At 32.0% G+C, this 24,303-nt stretch overlaps 2 protein-coding genes across 2 annotated transcripts; both read right to left on the bottom strand.

Annotated features, from left to right (window-relative positions):
• Positions 1-474: 474 nt before the first annotated feature.
• Positions 475-3,167, bottom strand: LOC149382387 (RNA-binding (RRM/RBD/RNP motifs) family protein). Its single transcript, XM_089602142.1, has 6 exons — positions 2,767-3,167; positions 2,498-2,675; positions 2,096-2,193; positions 1,382-1,478; positions 851-936; positions 475-744 (listed from the first exon to the last, which is right to left on the bottom strand). Exons 1-6 carry the CDS (start codon positions 2,974-2,976, stop codon positions 691-693), a joined length of 723 nt encoding a protein of 240 aa, XP_089458268.1. The 5' UTR covers positions 2,977-3,167; the 3' UTR covers positions 475-690.
• A 13,824-nt stretch (positions 3,168-16,991) lies between these two features.
• LSH2 (LIGHT-DEPENDENT SHORT HYPOCOTYLS-like protein (DUF640)) lies at positions 16,992-18,674 on the bottom strand. The gene is made up of 2 exons (XM_089629796.1): positions 17,387-18,674; positions 16,992-17,241 (listed from the first exon to the last, which is right to left on the bottom strand). The coding sequence occupies exon 1, from the start codon at positions 18,081-18,083 to the stop codon at positions 17,400-17,402; it is 684 nt and encodes a 227-aa protein (XP_089485922.1). The 5' UTR covers positions 18,084-18,674; the 3' UTR covers positions 16,992-17,241; positions 17,387-17,399.
• Positions 18,675-24,303: the final 5,629 nt, after the last annotated feature.

The following is a 24,303-nucleotide window of genomic DNA, read 5'->3' as shown; positions in this document are numbered from 1 at the left end:
TCTTCTGCAGTATTTTGGGCTCCTATCGCATTATGTTGGAGGTTTACCCTGAAATAGTCGCACAACTAAGCCCCGACGCATTTTCTCTTGCAATAGGAACTTTTGATTTTGGTCTTCTTGTCTTGTCATGTTAACTCAAGTCTAACGAAAATTCTAACCGCACGTGGATTGGCTACACGCTGGCTTATTTAACCCGCTCAGGGTACAGAAATTGGGCAACGAGTTGATAGAGCGACAATCGAATCCGGAGCTGAAATCAAGGCTGGCCAAACGCATTGCAGACATTGACGAGCGCAAATCAGCTAACGCCAGTTCTGGAGCGCAAATTTTCTTATTTTGATTAAAGTTCAAGATCCGCTGGTTCATTCTTTCAATTGCTTACCAGTCCACCTATTTTCAATTTTTTTTCAGAATAGATAACTTTAGTATATATACATTTTTTTATGAACGCTCTCTCTCTAATTCAATATTCACTTAAGAACGACCAATGGAATATTACTGTCATAAACTCAAATACATCAATTTCTATATAACTGTCAAAGACCCTCTATTGCATGAATGTCAAATCATAAAAATCTTCAGCTTCAATATATTTCTAGTCTTAATTCCAGCAATGAGAAACAAAATGATAAAGGGAAAAAGATACAGACACCGAAGTATCATACTTTCCACCAAGTTGCACTGGTGTAATTACTTGTGCAGTACACTCTTCTTTGAAGGCTTTGGTCTCTTGTGTGAATGATTCTGTTGGACACATCAAGACAAGCAATCGCTTATAGCTCAAATATGTTTACCCAAAAACATAGAATAAAAAAAAAATCAAACCGACACTATTGTAACTAAAAATTACCTTGTATCGTGACAAGGCATCCAAATCTGTTCTCTCCTTCCAGTTGCTCTTACGAAGTTTGATCGGTCTGTTACCCACATATTTACCTGCAACAATATTGATCAAGAACATGTGACATTAAACATAATATATCCATGCTACAAAACCTAAATTACTGTCGCTCAACATCGTTATCTTGAATTTAATTATTGAAGGAAAAAGATTGCACGAGCTTAATCCCAACATTTAAATCATTGCCCATGGGACCAAATTTTTAATAAGTGACCTCGCGTATAGTACTATATCCGATTAATACAGAAAGCCTAAGACTTGACAGGTAAAAGACTATTTATTGAAAACAAAGAACAATATCTCATGTTTGTGGAAATGAAAAATCAAGAAGACTAATTGTGCTCGAGGAACACAAGAAGAAAAAGTTAATACACTTCGCATAACATATCAATTTGAGCTATGATAAATTCTTTTACCTAATTATTCATTCTTCACTTTTGCGCAATATAAAAGCTCAAAGAAAATAAAAAGCTTTCTCACCATTCATTTCTTTAAGTGCTGCAGCCAGGTCTGTAGGGTTTGCAAAGCTAACAAATCCATAGCCCTTGGTTTTCCCAGTTCTCTTATCTCTAACAACCTAGATATGGAACATAAGTTAGCGGTACACAACGCTATAAAGAAAACATGATTATTCAAACAATAAAACAAGTCTAGGTCTCACAAACTAATGGAAATGGGATGAAGAACACATGACGAAAGTTGAACATAAACACACCAAAATGAGCTACAGTATGCGACAAGTAACAACAAGATACTATAAAAGAAAAAAAATTCGTATCTACACGAAACCACATGAAGAAGCCTTAATCTAGTTCATCAAATTTCCTAACAGTCCGTTTATAATAAATCTTCCAAATGCTTGTCTTACTGAGTCTGATATAAAAAAAAAATACCCACAGATAATCATCACAGGGCTAGCATTTATTGCTAAACACATCTTATTTTAACAAATGAAATAAATGCACAAAACACAAACAGGCAAACTTCTCCAAAGCAACTTATTTTTAGATTCATAGACCAATAATTTCATAAATTTTGGACAATACCTACCCTGTAGTACATGCAAACCACTAACTGCTCTGTGCACTTCATACAAATATCTGAACACAAAATGCGAAAAAGTTCACACCAGAAACGGAAATTTTTCAGTAAATAAATAGCGGAGCAGGATAAATGAATGCTGCAGAAACTTACCCTAGCCATATTGAAGGAAGGAAATCGAGAAAAAGCTTTTGTAATGACATCGTCATTCACCTCATTACCGAGATCACCACAGAACAAGCGATAATCATCTGCCAAAAAAAAAAAAAAAAAATTGACATAAACAAATTGGGTAACTTTCCTACAAGCTGGAAGACATTTCAAATGGTTGTCTATGATAAGCAAAGCCGAATCTGAAACACCCGAGTATATAACAGTCTATATAAGCAAAAGTGGCGTGAAGAGGTGTTAATTTTTTTTCACACAGACAAGCTCTAAACAAGGCTTATCTAAACTATAAATAGAGTTTCAATCCACTCAAAGAAAACCAAACCTAAGCAATTCTACTAGTCGTAGAGGACATGGAAAGTAAAGAAACAAGCAAAAGGAACATACTTTCGGGCCACTCGGCAAGAGTGGGGTCCTCCCAGGACTGTCCAGCGGCTTTGCGAGGAACGGCCTTCTTCTTCACCTCCGCCTTGTGCTCGATCTCGCTGCTGGCCAGCGCCGCCTTCACGCTCTCCAGAGCCTCCGGCGTAATCGTCTGCGCATCTCGCTGGAACAATTGATGTGCCTATTCCACCAACACAACAAATAAATCGCCAAATTCAAGAAAGAAAAGGCAACAAGGACATAATAGAATTATCTAGGGTTTGGCGCAGAACCTGCTGGAACTGAGGATGAGTGTAGACGCCGGCGACCGGCGCCGGAGAAGGATACACCGGAGCAGGCGCCGGAGCGGGGGCGGGGTATTGGGAGGCGGTGGCGGGTTGTTGGAGGTGAAACGGCATGGGAAAGTATGATGAGCCGTTGGGATAAGTGTACTGAGAAGAGGACGACGAGGCGGAGGATGGTGGAGGAGGAGGATTCGCCATGGGAGAAAGGAATTGAAGATTTAGGGTTTCGAATAATATCAATATATTTGGGGATTCTACTGGAAGATACGATGCGATGATAAAGCAAGGACGAGTCTTTTCTTTTCTTTCCTTCTTTCTTGAGAATTTGGGCGAGAGAGAGATTCTTCGTCCGATGTTTGTTTTGATTTCGTATTTCTTCTTCGACGATTATAAACTTCTGGAGATTTTAGATATTTCCCTACATTTCTTTTCTCTTTTTCAGTTTGACCCTTTTATTTGTTTCCTTTTTTTACGTGTACATTATGAACACCCGAAAATCGATAAATTATGGAATTTATACATGTTTCATCTGATTCGACAGGAGATACTTGCTTGAGGAAGTTGAGTTAAAGTCACCCCACGAACAAAAAAAAAAATCGGCATATATGTGTGTATATAATATAAATATATTTATATATATATAACTTGTTGCTCGTAAAAATTTGCCACAATAATTGTATGAAGAATCTAGTTTGAAGGAGAAAAATAAATAATGAATGTTGAAGGGGTTCATGATGAGTGAAAAAGGTGGCGAGTATGCATAAGTGTGTTTTGGACAATTGGGATAATATTTGTCGTCATCAACAATTTAGAACCTATATTTTTTAAGTATTGCCCCCTTGTAAGTTGTAACTATACTAGGTTTAATTAGGGTCTAACTCTTTTTAAATTAAAATTTATTTTTTCTCCAATTTTATATTATTAGGTATAAAAAGTGTTTTGAAACATATATTATATTTTAATATGTAATATTTATGATGTAATTTTTTAATTAACATTTAACTAGTTTTTAATTTGAATGCTAGTAATAATACATCGTAACAAACATATTAAATAGTTATTTGTTATTTTTATATGATTTTACTTTGGATTTTTTAAGGCTTAAATTAAGTTATTTTCAAGTCGAGCCCGACACTCGTTCAAAGGATTGAGGCTTTGTCTTGGGTTGGGCCTAAAGTCATACTCCTTATGTTCAGCCCGACTTCCAATAAAAGAGAGTTTGGGGCGGGCCCAGAACTTTAAAAGGTTAAAAAGGCTGACTCGTTTTTTACACCTTTAGTGTAATAAATTTTTTTAAAAAAAAAATTAGAGACATATAAAACCCGGATAAATAAAGTTGTAACAAACTTACAAAATAAAATAAAAATCAAATCACAATGGATGGGGATTCGTAAGTCTTTAAACTTTTTTTTTTCTTTTCTATTAGTTCGTGTTTACGTACTTTAACTGCAAACTCTTTTTTCCATTTTTTTTTCTTTCAGATTATTAAAGATAGTAGACTTCTAGTTGAAAAATCACAAATTAGTCGGAGTTCTTCTACATCTTCAGATCCTGTCGATTATGACATTATTATTGGTATTGGGGATACTACGGATTCTAAATATAATAAAGGGTATGATCTTTAGAATCCGTAGTATCCTCCATACCAACAATAATGTCATAATCGACAAGATCTGAAGGAGTAGAAGAACTCCGACTAATTTGTGATTTTTCAACCAGAAGTTTCAGAACATGTAGTATCCTCATACCAGCAATAATGTCGTAGTCGAACTACGACAAGATTGGAATGAGTGGAAGAAAGTTCGTTTTCAGCCAAAATCTAATGTAATAATCTGAAAGAAACATAAAAAAAAGGATTTTTTTTTTTAAGTTAAGCTACCTAAGCTAATAGAAAAGAAAGAAAATGAGTTTAAAGACTTATGAATCCACATCCATGGTGATTTCGTTTTGATTTTTATTTTTATAAGTTTGTATATTAGAACTTTAATTATCCGAGTCTTGTAGTTTTCTAATTTTTTTAATCTATTGTACTAAAGGTGTAAAAAGGGGTCGGACCAAGCAAGTCAGTCTTTCTTTAAGTCCCTAAACATATATTAAATTTTAATATTTATGATGTAATTTTTTAATTAACATTTAAGTAATTTTTTTATTTGAATGATAGTAATAATACATCATACCAAACATATTAAATAGTTAGTTGTTATTTTTTATATGATTTTATTTTTGACTTTTTTAGCCCAAATTAAGCCATTTTCAAGCCGAGCCCGACACTCGACCCCAAAAGTCGAGGTTTGGTCTTGGGTTGGGCTTACGGTCCTACTCCTTATGTCCGGCCCGGTCCGACCTCCAATAAAAGAGTTTGGGGCGGGCTCAGAACTCTAAAAAACTTAGAAAAGAGGTTGACTCGGTTTTTACACTTTTAGTACCATATATTAAAAAAAGAATGAGAGAACTATAAATTCGGATAGTTAAACTTGTAATATACAAAATAAAATAAAAATTCGACCACAAACACTAATGACAACTGCATAAGTGAATATAGTTTAATTTCAATTGGAAGTGGTGATCAACTAAACTATATGGTCATAGAGGAAGAATTTTCACTCTAACCCAAATCAAGGGGCTCCTAGACTCTAAATGCAGAAAAACTAGTGAAATACCAAACTTTATATCTCAAATGATTCAGTTACCGTTCTATTACATAAATGTCTTTTTTCTTGTTGAGTATTTTTTTTCTTACAGTTTCATTTAGAAGGAAAAAAAATTAAACTTATGAGATGTTTATATAAGGTTTGTGATGAAGATATTTTAGGAATAACCATTTCCAAACGAGGTACTTGCCTAATTTCCCCTCCTTTCTAACATGCAGTTTGGGGCAAAACAATTTGCAGAGTCTCGGTTATGACCCATTGGGCCAAGCCCGTGAGACTGAGTTATTGTTCCACGGCCTTATAGTGTCTTTGGACTTTCTTTGTCTTAACACATTAATTTTAGGCTGTAATGCTTCCTATTAAGGTCAAACTATGGAAGATGACTCGTATTTATCCGAATTACAACTTGATTGGAACTTGGATTACTGATTTCATAGCTCATTTGGTTCATTGCTTGTAATTGAGAACTATTTTTTATCTTTAATTTTTTTCCTTAGTAAGAAGTGTTCTAGCCTCCTTTTTTTTCATTGTGAAAAAATGACACTCTTACTAAAAGATTATCATAAAGATCTAAAAGAGTTTATCAGACTCATTAGATCAAAATTCACGTCCAAAGACGAAAACCACAAGACCGGACCTAAGCTCTCTCCCATTTTCCATAAGAGGCATCCATAAGGGCTGGCGTCGGCTCTTCAAAGAGGGTTGGCCCTCCTCTTTCTAGGAAGGCCGATCATTCGCCCTTCGAAAATGGATAATAATTAGTTCTTTGACGACCTCGATTCCCTATAATGACCTCATTCCATACAACTTGATGTAATTTTTCTCAACTTGGTAAATTTCTATTTTTCTATCACATCACTTTTTCTTATTAAAAGATGAGACTCTGCATCTCACATTTAGCAAATGATTAAATGTTGAATGTCAGAAAGAGTTAAAAACTACTTTATGATAAGATACTTTCTAATAAAAAAAAAGACGATAAACGAGAAGATTTCATCACCATTCGACTCAAGTATTGTTATTAGTCCGATCATAAATCGGACCATGCAGATTCTAAGTGTTTGATTCAAATTTCTTCATTTACAAGCAAATCTTTGCACTTTAACCTATCTAAATTACATTCCTTATTTTCAATATATGTTATGTAGAACTTGACGAGGTGGAGTTATATATTTATATTGGTGGGCCATTTGAATCGATCGCAAATCATTGCTACATTGACATTGAAGTTAAAAACGAAAGTTCATAATTTTGTCATTTTTTCCAACACTATTATTAATATATATAGCAAATTTTTTTACATATGTGCTTACTGGACTGGACTTATGTCTGTTCGTGATGCCTCGCATAACTTAATTCACACATGACCCTGGCAAAAATCCAAATACTCTAAATGATAATAGAGAAATTGTCTCAACTATCACCATTTGATAAGATTTTTCTAATTTCCCACCAAAGCTTTATATGGCCAAAAATATTACTAAAACACTTGTATAAATACAATTTTATCCTCAACAAACAGAGAACTCGGAACGCACATACAACAGTATGTCAATTGTTGACATCTATGTCAAAATTAAATATCAATTGTTGACATCATGTTGAGAGTAAAATTATATTTGTACTAGTGGCTTATTAGTATTTTTGGCCAAATTAAGCTTTCGTTGGAAAATTAGAAAAAAAATTATCAAATGATGGTAGCTGATGCAATTTCTCATGATAATATAACAAAATTCATATATAAAAAAAAGTGTATTACACAAAGAAAAACACTAGTTAGAAAATTAAATTAAAAATTGACATGAAAAAGGTGGTCTATATCCGTTTCACTTCACCGTACACCTACTAAAACCGAGGTTTCAAATCTAGCCGTTATCAAATTATATCGCATAAGAATCTCGTCAAGTGTTTAAGAAAATCAAGCGTTTAAAAAATTATAACTCGGCAGAAAATAAATTGTCGATGCAAATTTTTTTCTTATTAATAAATTGATTTTTTTTCAACACTAATTCTCATTTCTTTTAGAATTATTAATGAACCTGCCACAATCTAATGTCAAGTTACGAGGGAATTGTGACTTTCTGCAAGCTACGATATATATATAATTATTTTTATTATATATTTATAAAAGATCCGTCGATATCACCGTCGTATTCGGTATCTCTATACATTTTCCTGAATGGTAAGTCGGTAGCGGTATTTCATATAACTATTAAATCTTGATCGATATATCTCTCGGTAATCGGTATCTCAATAAAATTGGAGTATCGATATTTGATCAGTAACAATATTTAAATCCTTGATCAAAACTTTGGTAAAATAGAATCAATACCGCATGATATAAATAATTGAAAAAATACATCTTAAAACAAAAATTAATAAGAAACTATAATATGATCTGTCACACATAATTCAAACACAAAAATAATGTTCGACAACGATTGCATAAGACCGTGCTCAGTAAAAAAAAAAAAAATCTTATTAAAAGTTGTGTTCTCCAATTTGTGTCATAGTTTGTTATTTATTTATAACTTTATAATTATTAATAATCCTTTTATTAATCAAGAATATATTAATGGGACAATTAGACAAATAACTCAATAACCCATCATCTTTAGTTAATTTAATTTACTTTGGAGTCATGAGTGACTTTTTTTGGGTAATTTAGTAAAATAGCCGACTTAAACGTTGAGAATTGCTAAATAGCCAATGTTTTGTAAATATTAGGTAGATAACCAATTTTATATATTCACAAACGTAAATATTAAGTAAATAGCCACTGCCATATTAAGTCACGTCATCATTTATGGCTATTTACTTAATATTTATCAAGCCTTGACTATTTAACAATATGAAACGTTTAAATTGGCTATTTTTCTAGTTTTTTGTTTTTATAAAATGAAGTTTTGGTTAGAATCTTATAAAGAGGTAAAGGAATGGTTAGTTGCAACAAATTCTTCTATATAATTTACTCTTTAGTTAATTAGTTGATTTTGGAAGCACGATGAATTTTTTTTTTCAAATAAAATGAAACTTTGACTATAATATTAAAAGTAGTTAGGGGAATAATTAGTAGCACCAAATTCTTCTATATCAATCCAACAAATCATATTTAAAACTTTTTGTAAAGAAAATGATTTTTATGCGTTTTTTTATATATCATATTTAAGTGCCAAATTTTCAAGATAAATATACATATCCAGTATATGTATATGTATATGTATATAAATCATACATCTCGTATATATGTATGTATTTTGTTTTGAGAAATATGTATATACCCATTATATTAAGGTAATCTAGTAATCTAGTCATTTTGAAACATTAGATTTCAGTCAGAGTCCACATTTTAAAACTTTTAACTAATTAACCATGACATGTTAATCTATTACCTACATGTCCGTAGTGGTTTATTTTCATAAATCAAAAAAGAAAAGAAAAGAAATCCCACAAATTAAGTAAATACTTTTATAAATAGACACAATTAATTATTTCTAAAAATAAAATAAAAAATCGTTACACTTCAATTTTCCACTCATTTGAAAAAAATTAGAATTGTTATTGGACCAAAAATCGGAAAACACAGTAATTTATTAACGATAATTAGCGATAATTAATGAAAATTTAATGACTATTCAAAAGAAAAAAAAAACCAAAAGTCATACTAAATCAGCGACTTAATAATAATAATTAATAAAAAGTAATTGAAAATTTATTAAAAAAAATCAATCGAAGACAAAATATTGTCACTTTAGTTGTTATTACTGATTATTAACTATGCAATTTTGTAGAAAAAAAAAATCTTACAAACTCATCTAAGGCAAAGTGATTAGATTAGGGGTTAGAAAAGATGAAAAACCACCACGACAACAAACGAATTCTACAAAAATTTTATGAAAAATATGTAAATAAACGCAAACAAAAAGTGAAAAACACCGTTTTTGTTGATCCGTTTACACTAAAAAAATCACTACTTAGTTGCGAAACTCCGAAGTCGCGTCTTATTTTAGTACTGTATCAAAGAGAGAACTAACGATTTTTGGAAAGAGCAAACGACGATTTTTTAGAAGAAAGACCAATAAACATAATTACTAATTAAGAAATTGATTTTTTTTTCGAAAATAAACATAATTACTTAATTAATAGGGATAAATTAATAATAGAATAGTTGAAACTATTTTTTTATACAGAGATTGAAACTTTAGCAAACATGAAATTCCAACCGTTCAATTGAACTGATTGGTAATAAAACTCTTATATTAATTTATTTTAAAAAAAAAAAAAAAAACCTCTTATATTAATAACGGTAACCGCACAAGATGGAAATTAATATTTTTCCTCTATTCACATGCATTCCTTTACCTGTTTTGTACGGACGAAACATCCCATCAAAAAAATCAACGGGCCCAGCTCATCCACGACCACGAGGGATTTCAAAATCCAACCACTGTCAGACGTCCACGTGTGTTGGCAAAGAGGGGTCCCGGTTGAAATTTTGACGACAGAAGTTAGGACGGCCACGTGAGCGCACGTGGGAGGCGGGGCCCGGGAGAGACGCACGTGTCAAGATATGTGGGTCCCACTTTGATGGCCCCGTAGATTACGGGATCTTTTTGTACGGCCAGCCTTGCCCACCGTGCCTCCCTTTGGAGTGAGTTTTTTTTTTTGTGCACTTTGACATGACACACCCTACATTTCTAGTGGCTGACATCACTTATTTTATTGTTTTTATTAAATGTCGTTATGAACTTATGATAATGCTTATTTATAGGGGCCGACGTGATTATTTTAGTAATTTTGTGGTTTGTGTTGGTATGCTTTGATATTTTTTTTATATATTTTTTTTTCTTCGAGTACCAATTATATTTAGAATCATATATAATATTTCATGTAAGGGTGTGAATGAGACACGACCAATTGTTAGAAAGGAATGAGAATCTAGAGAGAGAGAGATATGCGTGTAGGTCATTGTGACTAAAAAACATTATCTTTTGGAGTGCAAAAGAAAGTGAGAGAGACATTCATTGAGAGAAATTTAGGGGAAAAAGATTTATATAATATGTGTGTTGTCCTCAAATTATATTTAGCTAGGTGGATACTTATTATATATATATATATATATATATATATATATATATATGTGACTCTCTTTTTGAAAGAGAATGAAATGTGGAGAAATAGAATTATAAAAGATGAAACAATATATTCAACTTCCTATCTATAACTAATTTGATTTGTTTTGTCGGCAAAGGAATGGTATATTGTTTTAATTACACAAAACCATGGGTTGGTTTTATAATACAATTCAATGGCACGTCTTTTCGAGGGGACTTGAACGGCCAATGTTCTTACGATCTTTATCATGCATATCAGTTTGGTTCGAAAACTTAATCGCTCTCTCTTTCAAAAATTGAACTAAAAATAGTTTGTGAAAAGAAATTTGAATATTTTGCAGAGAAGACTGTACTGCACGATCTATATCCATTAGTATAACCACAATAGATTTTATATATTTATAATTAAGGCCCCACAAATTTATTATTCTGAAGCAACATGTTAAATTGTTATGTAATTACTGATATCCAACGTCAATTCTCAAGGGATGAAACCATTATTCCATTTTCACCTGAAATTATATCGTTTTATTTTAAAAAAAAATCTTATATACGAATTGCACGCCAAAAGCTGTTATATTAGACTGCAATTAGGTTATATTAATTTTATAGATTTATGTACCTATGAGTATTAAGTTTTTGGAACATACCATAAGAATTATACATAAATTAACACTACACTATTTTGAACACAAAAACTTGGAGTGAGATTAGGTGCATACGATTATTTCAAGTTTAGAGTTAACACAATTTTATTTAGAGATGTGGAAAACAATGTTGGTCGTGTCCGAAGTAAAAAAAAATATAAAATAAAATAACCTTTGCGAGTACTTATAGATCTTCTTCCTCCATTCTTATTTTTTTTAATTTAGAAGTTGAGATACGTACAAATGTTCCGCCCGAAAATAAAAAAGACTAAAGATTTCGACAATTACAAAATATGTAAAAATTGTCGTCTAATATGATAAGGAGGAATACAACTAAGATATGGTCTGGCCCATTGCTCGAAAGAAGTTTTTACGGGGTCTCTCTCTACCAAAATTTTAGTTTCTGGTTCCGGCGAACGAATAATCATTGAGTCCTCCTCTTTCCGGACAACATATACAAAGAAACCCGCCAATAGTTAAGTAATTAGTGAGCCTATGAAAGATGTTTAGCCTTAGTTTTTTAGCTTCTATCTCACATATATCTTTTTTCTTTAGTTATTCACTAGAGCAATTCTGATCGATCCGGGGCAAGTGTTCATATATATTATGACATAGCCGTGAGGCGCTTAACAGACCTTTATTAATCTTATAAAACTGGATGCAATTTTTTTTGGTAACCTAATCCTACTCAAACCAAACTCATGAGTTAAGCTCCAAATTTCATAACCGATAGTTTACATGTACGGTGCTGTTTATTAGCATTGCATACATTTTTTTTTCTTAAGAGGTTATATATACTTATGGGTCCTTTAGCCTTTTTAATGTTCGGATATAGAAAGTCCCATAATGAAACCATGGTTGTCCGGACGCAACGCGATTACATTTCGGGCAACAAACATTACATTTAGTATTTACTTGTTTGTATTTGTTCATACGTTTTGATTCATACAAACAGATAGTTTACATTTTCATTGTTGGAATCTCTTTTATGATTTCTACTAGGTTCTGTATTTGAGACACGACCGAGATGGATTCAAATGCAACTTGAAAGTAGGCCAAAATTGTACGAATGTACCGGTCAAATAGATATAACATTAGCCAATTATTACAATTACGCAACTCAAATTACATGTGGGTCGATAATTACAATCGCGTCGTCTGAATGAATTTTTTTTTAAAGAAAAGGTTTGGAATGTATTTAAAATTGTGCCACTCAAATGAGATTTGAACAATAATTTCAAGTACATCACTCATAGGGCATTTCTAATGTACAAGTTGGAACATATTTACAGCTGTGCCACGTGGATGAGATATTTCTTAACAAACGAAAACTTTACTACGTGGATGAGATATGCTTGAACTCCTTTCTTGCTGATTCGCCCGGATGTGATATGCTTAAATTACTTATTTCCAATCGTGCCATGTCGATGAGATATGCTTGGAGTCTTTTCTATTGTTTTTAGTATGTAAAACGTTGATTCATTTAGTTACTGCATTTTTTAGCCATGAGCTCGGAGAACAACATTCTTATTTAATCCGTATTTTATACCGCATTCGCCTTATAATTTTACAAATCATGTTTAATTTTACAAATCATGTTAAAGCATGTTTTCAAGCCCAGAAAATAATCACGTGATTCTCAAATTTTACATTAGCGGAGATGATTGGTGTGATCCAGCTTCGATGTTTCAAATGCCATATCATGCATTTCATATACGGGAAACAAGAACTTGTATTTTCAATCTGAACTTCAATTACCCTAATTTTTGTGATATCGAACGCACATGGACATGGCAGGAGATATTGACTAATAAACAAAGAAATAAGACTAAAAACTTAGCCCAACAAAAAATTAATGTTCCATATATTCTCTTAAAGTTTAAGAACTCAACACACCAATATTCCCTATTTTTTGAGAGCTTTCAAAGATTGAGGCGAAAGAGACAGAAATCAAAGTTCAAATGTATCAACAAATATTTATTCGTTACATAATGGACTTGATATTTGCCTTATTGTCGAGTGCGAATAAATTTATTTAAATTATGTCATATTTGTTCATTGTATTCGAAAGTAGGATATATATATATATATACATATATATTTGAAATTGTTTTTATTATTCATAGGTTGATCAGTTGGTAAGCGTTCAGTGATGACAACTTAAATTAGCATTAAAACATTTTTCTTTATTTTTTCCAATGTAAATTCTATGCTATTGACGTTCGTTTTGTTTTATGAACAAGGACATCTACACCACGCGTATAGGCTAATAATAGAGTTAAATCATTGCACTATAATTTTAATCTAAAGCATCAATCATCATTGCACTCAAACAGTGCTCGTTGACGATGGGATTAATAGCTGTTCAATTGGTTGATCATTCACATTTTTTAAAACTAAAATAAACGGATACTTATGACATAACAATCACTTTCTGACCAAAGGGTCATTGGGTATTCACTGAACGAGATCAATAACAAACAAAAAAAGTCAGCTATAATTAAGCTTATGAAATGAGAAAGGCATATAATGGTTTCTTGCTTAATAATTGTAGGGATTTGCTTGTAAATATAAAAAATGTTTAGCTAGTTGCTTAACCATTGTTTTGCATATTGGTTATTGATTTAGCTAAGCAAATCTAAACAAATTAGCTAATTTAAGCTAGTTGCTTAACTATTTAGCTCTAGAAAAATCTATGTGGCAAAAATACTATTTAACTAAGCAATACATTTAGCTAAACCATTAAAGATGCTCTAACTAGAGATCCAATATATTTTTCCGTCTTTTTTTAGGGAAATATAGTCATGATTCAAACCAACTGGTTCTACTTTTATATAGTTTTGTTATAACAGCTAGTAATAATTTTTTTTTAATTATAGACACATACCTTTGCTCATGCGATCCCTCCGTTGCTTTAAATATAAAGTTTGATTGACCAAAACTTTTTTTTTTACCCAGATGACAAATGTTTAAACTTTAAACCAACTGAAAGATAATTAAAATATATATACTATGATTCTGTTCAACTCTACAGATTGAAGAATCAAAGAAGCCAACTAGCTAGCCTCTTCTTATATCTGATTTATTTCTTGTTATGATTTAACTTTTCACACGCACTATCTAAACATTATTATATATGCAATCAACTAAGATTTTTGCTTACATAAATCCTGATATGATGATTATAAGAACTAGAGACGCTTTGCGTGTGAAAGCATATATGTTCATAATATATTAAAAGACGTGCGATCAGAGACGGGCCAAATCTGTTATATTCAAGTGTTTAATTGCACTGTGGTGACTCTAGAGCCCAATAATTCTCAATTATGCTCTAAAATAAGCAATCATAAATAGGTCATTTTTCAAAAGCTTTTCGTTAGTCAAACATCAAATTAGCTATAACCTACTTATTAACGCTCATAGACGGGACTAGGTAGAGCTGATATCTCAAAAAGGATTGAAAAAAAAAACCCATCACAGTCATGGCTTTTTAACATAGATTTGGTTACGCACATTATCAAGAAACAACCACAATAAATATATAGGTATATTAAATTTAGATGTGCATGTACACGGCTGTTACACGTCGATCGGCGATGTGCTTTTTGATGCGATGTCTAAGGCTAGCTAAGCCTACAGAAACTACGCCTAAATGTTGGCTGACACCTGGCATTATATATACAAATTCTGAACTGATAATGAAAATTTGTACCGTGATCACTATTCATGACCTAGTTAGCTTAGCTTTTCATTTGGGGTTTTTGTGATTACAATTGACCACTCATTTTCTAACAGGCCATCACAGTGAATTTTATATAAAAAAAGTCATAAACACACATTCCAAATATGTCTGTACTGTAGATGTGTTATCTTAATCTTAAACATCCAAAGGATCAAATCCATTGGAAAATTGTCAGAGTTTCGCATATTTCGATTATTATTATATATAAAAATGATCATCACAAGTTCACAACAAGTACGTGAGTGAGTATTATTTTTTTTTAGCGCACATTTTAAGACTCTTGCTGAGATCCATATTATTCCATGTCTATATTACGCCAGTCATGGAGTATCGGAAAGTGCGGAAAAAATCATTTAACAATTCTAAAAATTAAACCTAACGAGTACCGGATAGTATATACTTTATTGACTTTTAATATAAAGTTTAAGCATCCACATTCAAATAACCACATTATTAATTAGCAAGCTCGAATGATGCAATGGAAGTATATGGAACCGCTTAGAACCCCAATGAGTACTGTCATTCAAACAAAAATTATTTGAGCATATATATACTAAGAAGTAAGAACTAGTTAGCTGTTAAATACTCTTAACTAACTAATTAAATAATAGTCAACTACAAGGGATGTATCCAAAATTTTAACTGCCCTGGTTAGCTCATAATTTTGATTTTACGAAAATGTTTATTACTGATTAAAACATGAACTCAATTCGTAGAGAAATATGGAATGTGATTTTCGACGGAAAAACTGTTTGTTAATGCTATTGTTTAGTGTTGGTTAATAATTCACTAGGAATTTAAGAAGTATTTATGCTGATTACCGTATCACATAAAATAGCTAAATTATGGATTAAAAACTATTTTATAATAAAATTTACCGAAATTTTGGCTTTCACGTCACAAATATTATTGACAGCTAAATCGAAAATATATATATTTAGAGCACATTTTCAAACTATCACAAGGCTAAGTATAGCAATTAATTTACAACCACCTATCACAAATCGTTTTCTAACAAATCATAGAAAATGTCATTTGTTGGCAAAAAAAAAAAAAAAAACTGATCACCAACATAATTTTTTAGAAAACAAAATGTGTTTTTTTTTCTAATTTGACTGTCGATAGCCACTGAAAACAATACGCCAAAGAAATTTCATGAATTTTTCACAAATTGAGATATACCATAAGTTCCAACATTGAGCCATGCACAGTATTTCAAATATGTAGAATCTGAGTCCCCTATACTAGCCAGTGGACCTGTCAGAGATTCTACATATTCACAAAGATAAATATTGTTCAATCTACGTACTCACAATTCCACAGTGGTTCAAACTGAAATAATAAGCTGCTACTATATATATAATTAATTAGTCATATACACCTTAATAAGCCAGTTACAATTGTCCATCATCACAGTAACTCACAAATTAAGAATATATTCAAAGAGATGATGTTATTTTTGTTGTTGTGTAGACAGATTGCGTCTGAAGATCATCTAGGCTTTGTCCTTTTTCCTATATGTAGATCTCATAAGATTGTGTATAAACTAATATACCTAACCCAGATTTGACTACTTATAGTGAATAGTGACCCTCAATTTCCCCCAAATTTTCTCATGTCCTAAAACTGAACTGATCACAGGTTACATATATAGATATACATCAGAAGTCATCTCTCTCTCTCTCTGCATGAAAGAAAAAGAGGAAATATCCTATTTCCAGGAGACACAAAATTACTACTCTGAGCCAAACCTATGCGTTTAATATTGTGTTATTCTAATATACATTTCATGTTCACAATGATGTCTAACTAGCAACATATTACCCAATGATATTATTATCTCCACATAAACATAGATATATATCACCAATTCTAACATAAATCATCATATTAATAACCGTAAATGTAATTACCTTTTTGTTCAGAAGATAGAAATAAAGCCACGATGATCAACTATACACACACATGCATGCATGTATGTATGTATATATGAAGAGCTATAAGGATCAAAATCATCATCAACAACAACGAAGACCTGCAATACTAAGAAGAGAGAAAGGAAAGGAAAAGAAGCATATATAATAATAACAATAATATCATATGTTACAGAGAGAAAATAAGGACAATAACAAATTCTTGATAAATATAGAATCTTAATTTAATCACTAATACTACTTTTTTTTTTCCTTTCTTCTTTTTCTCTTTCACTGATATGCCTGAAAGAGTAGTAAAAGTACAACAACAGTCGATTCCACTATTGGCTTCCTCCGTTTGTAGCTCTCCTCAGCACCACAAACTCCACTGTCCCCCTAAACCAAGCAAAATTCATTATTTAATCATTTTTTCATTTTAGGTCATATTTTATTCATTAAAAAAAAGAAAAACAAATTCATATTTAATTTTCTAGGTCATGATTCATGAATCGTGATCGCCGATTCATTACACAGTACATACGATGACGACAGAATCAAGTAGCGGCGGAGGCGGCGGAGGATCCGCCCTCCGGCGACGGCATCGGAGGAAGAGAAGCGGCTCCAGCGGCGCCGGAGATCATCGTCTTGTTATTAGTCGCCGGAGGCTTGGGACGCTTCCGCTTCTTCTCGTAGCTGACGCCGCGAGCCTTGGCCTGGAAATCCCTAACTTCGCGGAGGTAGAGCCTCACGGCCCTAGCTCCGAACGGATTGGACTCCGGCCGACCGCCGTGCTCCTCGAAGGCGGCGCGGAGGCGGCCGATGAGGGCGTCGAGGCTGCCCCAGGCCTGCCGGAGCGGGCAGGGGCACGGCGCCGGAGGATTGGGGAGGCCGAAGAAAGGACAGGTCTGGTTGTGGACCTTGGTCTTCCCGAACTGGTCAAGGTACCGCAGAAACTCCAGCACGTGAGCTCCGCTGCACATCGGGAGAGCCAGCGGAGGACGGTGGTTCCGGAGGTACTGGCAGAACGTGTTCCAGTCTCTCCGCTTCTGGTTCTCGTACCTGCTCGGCGTCGTCGCCGCCACCGCCGTCGCCGTCGACGACGACGATGATGATCCCGATAGGATCATCGCGCTGTTCGCCGATGCATCCATGTATTGATTTGATTGAAATTGAATCGGATCTCTCTCTATTTTCTTCTGTGCTTTTGGTTGGTGATTGCCTAGGGTTTGGCTGATCATTTGCGAGCGCTAGAAGAGGAAATTTGGGAATGGATTTTTTTGTATTTGATGCATGCTTGCTTTTGTGTGTGTGTGTCAGGTGAGTGAAGATATATAATAATGATTACAGAGATCTCAAAGAGGAAGAATCTGTGTGAGCATAGATCAGTTGTTCACTACTTATGGAAACTATCGTTCTATTTTTCTATCTATTTATTATCTGGAATCGGGATTGGAATCGGAAGAGGTTTTTTTTTTTTTAGCAAACACAAACATAAACAAAACAAACAGTGGATACTCAGAGATAGAGAGAGAAAGAGAGAACTGCAGTTTCTTATTGGGTGGGTGTTGTGGTTTGAATTTATTATATCTCTTCTGAGGAGGAAAAAGGTTTTATTAAATAGGTGAGTTTGAGTTTGTAAGAGTGTGTGTGGGTTTCAGATCATCATATTATTTTTTTTCTCTTTTCAGGAAAAAGGGCTTACACAACTGTAAGTTTTTTTTTTTTTTTTTAACTCACAGAAAACTGGAGAGAGAGAGAGAGAGAGAGAGAGAGTCAAATGAACAGAAATGGTTAGTCAAGACTCAAGAGAGGGAAGAGAGTTTGTCTGTGTGCAAAGAAGGACTATAGTTGAAGTAAAGAAGAGAAGCGAGTGTTTTGCCATAATAGGACAAGTTTGGCAGTGAACAGAGTTGATTCTGACCATTGGTGGGTCTCTCTCTCTCTGTCTGTGCACATCATCCACACTCTCTCCCGCTCGCGCGTGTCTTGCACGTCGCCACTGCTTTCGCTCTCGCTTCTCTTTCCAAACTAGTCTAGTCTCCACCACAGGCGTCTAGTCATGTCACGTAATTGTATTCACGCTTGCTTAGTTAGATCAAAAAACATATCATTCATTATTGAGTATGCATTTCGTTTCTATCTCCTATTTTTCTTGTTTTATTCATAAAGGTGAAATGAAACAAATAAATAATAATGTCCATGCAAAAAGAAAATACATATATGTATATATATATATATTATTTTCAAAATAATATATTTAATTTTAATGATAAAAATTAAGTTACGTACTCCATTGAATTATACGGAGATATTAGCTACAAATTTTAACTAGATAAATAAATTTATAACGGTTGCAAGTATTAGGAAAATATTAAAATCGCAACTAATTACACTTTTTTTTGTTCAACAAATTTTCTTGTTTTCAATTGATTTTCTTTCTAATTTCTATATTCACTCGTACTAAAAAAAACATTTCTCGAATTTATTTATTTTTCTTAATTTTTTTTAAATCTATACTAAAACCACAAAAAAAAGTTATTTGATTATATTATAGTTGTGTTGATGAAACTCAAGCCCTTGACAACTACAAGATCATTATAAGCTTTGATCTAAAGATTCTACTTTAAGGCCGACTAATTTCAAAATATGCTAATCTTCAAGCACGGTAAGCTTTGATGCAACAATTACAAATCTCGGCTAAGGTGCGAGTCTTGAAAAACAAAATGAGGAGATTAGAAGTGTTCAACAACATAGCCATGGATCACTTTTGGCGCCAAATGTTAAACCTAATTTGTAATTTTTTTAAGAGTGACCCAGTTTTACAGAAGGCGTGTTTCACAGGCACGTCAAAGTCTACGCCGTACAATCGGGCGAGCGGGCTTGAGCCTATTCGTGGTCTAATTTTTAAGCCGGATTCTTCCGTCATAAATTTATTTTCTTAAAAAATGAATTTTAAAACGGATTGTTCACGGTTTCATGGGTTGTAAGTGTGCACTTGTGTACTTCTTTTTTTTAATGTTTATTTTAGTTTGTAATTAAACCAATGAGCAATGAACACTAACGTTCGAAAATAAATTATGAGCCTCAACATGCATTAATGAGAATGTGCATTGATGGTTACGGGTTGTAACCATGGTAGATGTCCCTTATAAAAAAGAACCTAAGCCTCTCATTCCTGTAAACCGAAATCAAGTGTTTCTTCGCTTTCTTCTCAACTTCCGAAATTGTTTTTCTTTCCTTAGAATCCAGTAATATTTTTTTGGCCGTGGCTTCTAGTTCTGCGGACATGTTTCTTGTAGTGCAGCGCTCATCTCGTTGTCGTTGTATTATGGGAGGCTTGCACACTCAAGTATTCCAGCACTTGTGAGAGGACGATAAAAGACTTTAATGAAACCGTCTAATAGGCTTCGACGATCATTTGTTTCTTTTTGTACCTTGTTCATACATATTGGTTGAGATTTATACTAGTTTTAATATATACTTCATCCTCTTGTAATTTATTTTCCATATTATTTATTTTATTTTCATTTTCTTATTTTTCTTAATTATTTATTTATCATCACAGTCTTATTTCCGTCAATATTATTACTAATATGGCTAATATGTATAATTAGGATTAATTTCGACTCAAAATCAATAATCAATCTATACGTTTTACATATACAATAGTGCATTATTACATTAGATATTAAAACTCATAGTGTAAAAAAACTTCAACGCGGATTATTTTAACATTTATTGTGATTGAAGTATTAGTACATGATCAATAGCTTGTTCACTGAAACAGTTTTGAAGAAGCGTATAGTTTTGGGATTTCAATCTGTTTGTGCAGTATCAACATAGTCGACAACCGCACATGTTTATTTACCCCACTCGGTTAAATGGAACACAATAAAATAACATTAAAAATGAAAACAATGTTATCGATATATCTTTTCGATATTGTGGGTAGTTATCTATATAAATACTAAATTAAGATAATATATATAGTTTTAATCCATATAGATGTTTATTCCGACTTCAACAATTAATAATGTTCGTTTTGTACAAAACTATAATATTGCAGATACAAAATGACTATGCAGATGCAGTATGTGAATTTATCTTCATTTTTCCCCTTTTTATCTCATTGCGGAAAAGTATATATATATATATATATATATATATATATATATATATATATATATCTGTTTGGTTGGTAAGGTATCAGCTATGTTATAGTGGTTATTATAAGAGATTTGTACGCACATGTGATTATATATTGACCAGTCAATTTTTTTCCTGCAGGTAATTTCTACTGTATTATATTTATAGCTCATATATATGCATTGATTAGTGCATATAGAATAAATTAAATGTAGTTAAAGAGAGTAGATTTATTGTATATATACAATTGTAGTTGATTGGTCACATGGTAGTACATAATGAATCAAGTTTCAAGTATAATATAATATACGTACCTATATGTATGTATGTATTTATGCATGTATGCATTTGTGTTTTGTGGGTGTGTGAACAATAAAAACTATTGGTATCATGGTATGTATTCAATCGTATAAATGTGACAAGACACTTTGCTTCTCCAAAATAAAAATAAAAAAAGAAGTTGAGTGTTATGTATCATTAAGTACGATTTTTTTTACCCTTGCTGAAATTTCCAAAATCATGAGAATAAGGAAAATCAAATAGTTATAGAGATTAATCAACTTTGATTTACTTGTGATTGTGCATGTGTGTTAAATTTTGGTAGGATATACACATTTGTAATACTGATTTTTGGGTAGGATATACATATTTGTAAATTGATTGTAACTTTGTACGTACAGTGGAACCTTCACAGCAATTGCCGCTGTAACTCCCATCCGTAATTTAGACCAACTTTCCAATATTGTTTTGGTATTAATTAACAATTTACGGTTACGTATTATCATAAGCAACTGAACTACTAAGTAAGAAGCTGGAGACGTTTTGCGATAACACCATACTTTGTTGTTGTTTAGTATTTAAAGAATCCCGTGGTTGATTGTTTTTTCTAGGAAGCTTTGCCCGATTAAGATTTCGCAAAAAAAAAAAAAAAAAAAAAACCCTGTATATATCTCAAATTTATAAAATAAAGTTAGAATCATGTCTTATTGAAACATAAAAACGAGAGAAAAGTATTATAATATTAAAAAAAATCCTACATTAGAGGCGAATGTCGGTGTGTTTGACGGAGACTAGTTGTGACTTGTGAGAATATCGGAAGCTCTTCATTACAACAGATTTAACAGAAATAGACGAAGACATGAAAAGAAGAAAAAAATATATGTCTCTTCTAAAGTCGAGAGTGCTCTGATAGTTAAATGTATTATTTATACTTAAGTTATGTGCACGACATTTATAAAAGTTACTTTATGTAATTGTTTGGTGATCTAAATTTTTTTAGTCACCTACAAAAAATCCGCGGTCTAATATAATTTGAATTTTCCGGGAATTAAAGAAGTGGGTTAGGGTTCTTGTCAATGATTTTATCATTTTTCATATTGCCTTATATACGCGGTTTATAACCTTTTTCGAAAAATTAATACTTTACGACTCATATCAGGCTTTTTTTTCTTCATAAATTAGATATAGTTACCTTTTTTAATTGAGAAATAAATATCTATATACCATTCTAAATTTTTTTCAAAATAATACATTTTAGATGTAAAATTATCAATATGATATATTATTAATAGAAAAATAAAAAAGGCATAGAAACTTATCATTATAAATGTAGAGATAATTTGTCATTTGTACTTTTTTTTCTTCTTTCACATTTTATGTTTTTTTATTTTATTTTTCTACTCCTCAATTCATAGCACTTTATTTATAAGTCAAAATTGAAATTTATTTTTATTTTTATTATAGCTATACAGACATGGCACGGTGTTTCTGCATTCTCTTAATTTCTAAAAACATATAATGTATGTCTTTATATCACTATAATTAGCATGTTTATGCTTCAAGAAATTTTATTGAGTCAAATTAAGAGTTTCAGTTGAATTTCGCAGAAAATTTTACTCACAAAGACAATCAGACATAAAATTACATGCGAGAGTCAACCGAAAGTTATAAAAATAGTCATATTTGAGTTTACTAATTTTTTTAGGATATAAATTTACTATTTATATATCATGATGTGAAGGAATATATGGTATTTTTAAAAATCAAGATATAATAATTCTAATTCAGTTAAACATAAGAGATACCTATAATATATTCCCTTAAATCATCGCTTCGCTGGCTAAGAAACTACAAGAAGAACTAAGAAAAATGTCACTGGAATACGACACCACAACGTGCATATATTTATAATGATTGGAGTTTTGAAAATCACCTGGTTAAATTATTATTCACTTCTCAATTATTTCTTTTGATAAAGAATTGTGCGTACTGCATATATACATGGATATTAAAAGGAAAGTATACTTATACATCAGTAAGAGTTTTGTGGCTTTGAGCTTGCCTTGACAGTAAAAGTAACACGCGAAAGTAACACGCGATTTATTCTAATCCATTCTTTAAACCGAAACTAAAGTTAACCAGAAATTTCAATTTGTTTAACTGAGCGATTACAGAAATTGGTCAAAATCCAATTAATAAGATAAAAAGTTACTGATTAATAGTTAACTGAAAGAATTGATTGACGGTTGAATCGATTATTTTGAAATTATAACCTCGTTATTTAATAAAAATAATTATACCTCTGTTGTATAATTATTACGTCAAGATCATTACATTTTTGGGTAATTAAGATTAAATTAGTGGTTATGAACTTAAATTTAAAATAATATTATGTTTGACGGAAAATAAAAAATAAAGGAACTATCAGCTATCTTGTCAACTTAAGCGTGTGACAGCCTCTGCCTACTTTCGTTGATTTTTCAATGCTACGAAAATATATTTACCTTCCTCAATTTTTAGTTTTTCCTTTTTTTTTTTCTAGCAGTAGAATAGGGAGTATAACAAGACAGTTTAACTTACACTCTTGACTATTTACAAATGGCAACAAATTTATGGGCCGAATTATGAGAACAGCGTAAAATAGCTAATAAAACGAATATAACCGTCTCTTCAACAGTACGTAGAGTTATATATGGATATAGATAGATAGCAGATATATATTTATCATGTCTTAGACTAAGTACATCATATAATGTATTTATATTTTATAATATGGAAATCTGTAAGGCATTCCACTTAAAGTAAGAAAACAGACTTCCTGCATTTGGAATCTAAATCCCACAAATGAGGTCGAACAAATCTGATAATTTATAAATGTAAATAATTAAATTTATATCCAGTGTATTTAGAATTCCTAACTAGCTATCTAAAATATAGCAAAATAAATCATAGGCATGTTAGATTCTATATCAGATGGAAGAGCACAGTGACAAAAAGTTATATAATTTCTCTGGTCTGAGCTGTAACACATTC

The sequence above is a fragment of the Urtica dioica genome, chromosome 11 (assembly GCF_054948205.1).
Source record: "Urtica dioica subsp. dioica isolate 48M chromosome 11, U.dioica_male_clone48M_v1_H2, whole genome shotgun sequence".
Lineage (NCBI taxonomy): Eukaryota > Viridiplantae > Streptophyta > Magnoliopsida > Rosales > Urticaceae > Urtica > Urtica dioica.
This window is presented reverse-complemented; position numbering and strand designations above follow the sequence as displayed.

What these genes read in the sequence shown, in the direction of transcription:
- LSH2 (XM_089629796.1), bottom strand. Translation starts at nt 18,083, where the DNA reads ATGATCAGCCAAACCCTAGGCAATCACCAACCAAAAGCACAGAAGAAA.
- LOC149382387 (XM_089602142.1), bottom strand. Translation starts at nt 2,976, where the DNA reads ATGGCGAATCCTCCTCCTCCACCATCCTCCGCCTCGTCGTCCTCTTCT. An exon ending in CTTCCTTCAATATGGCTAGG is followed by an intron (nt 1,479 to 2,095) that starts GTAAGTTTCTGC and finishes TTCCATATCTAG; the next exon opens with GTTGTTAGAGATAAGAGAAC. An exon ending in ATGCCTTGTCACGATACAAG is followed by an intron (nt 745 to 850) that starts GTAATTTTTAGT and finishes TGTGTCCAACAG; the next exon opens with AATCATTCACACAAGAGACC.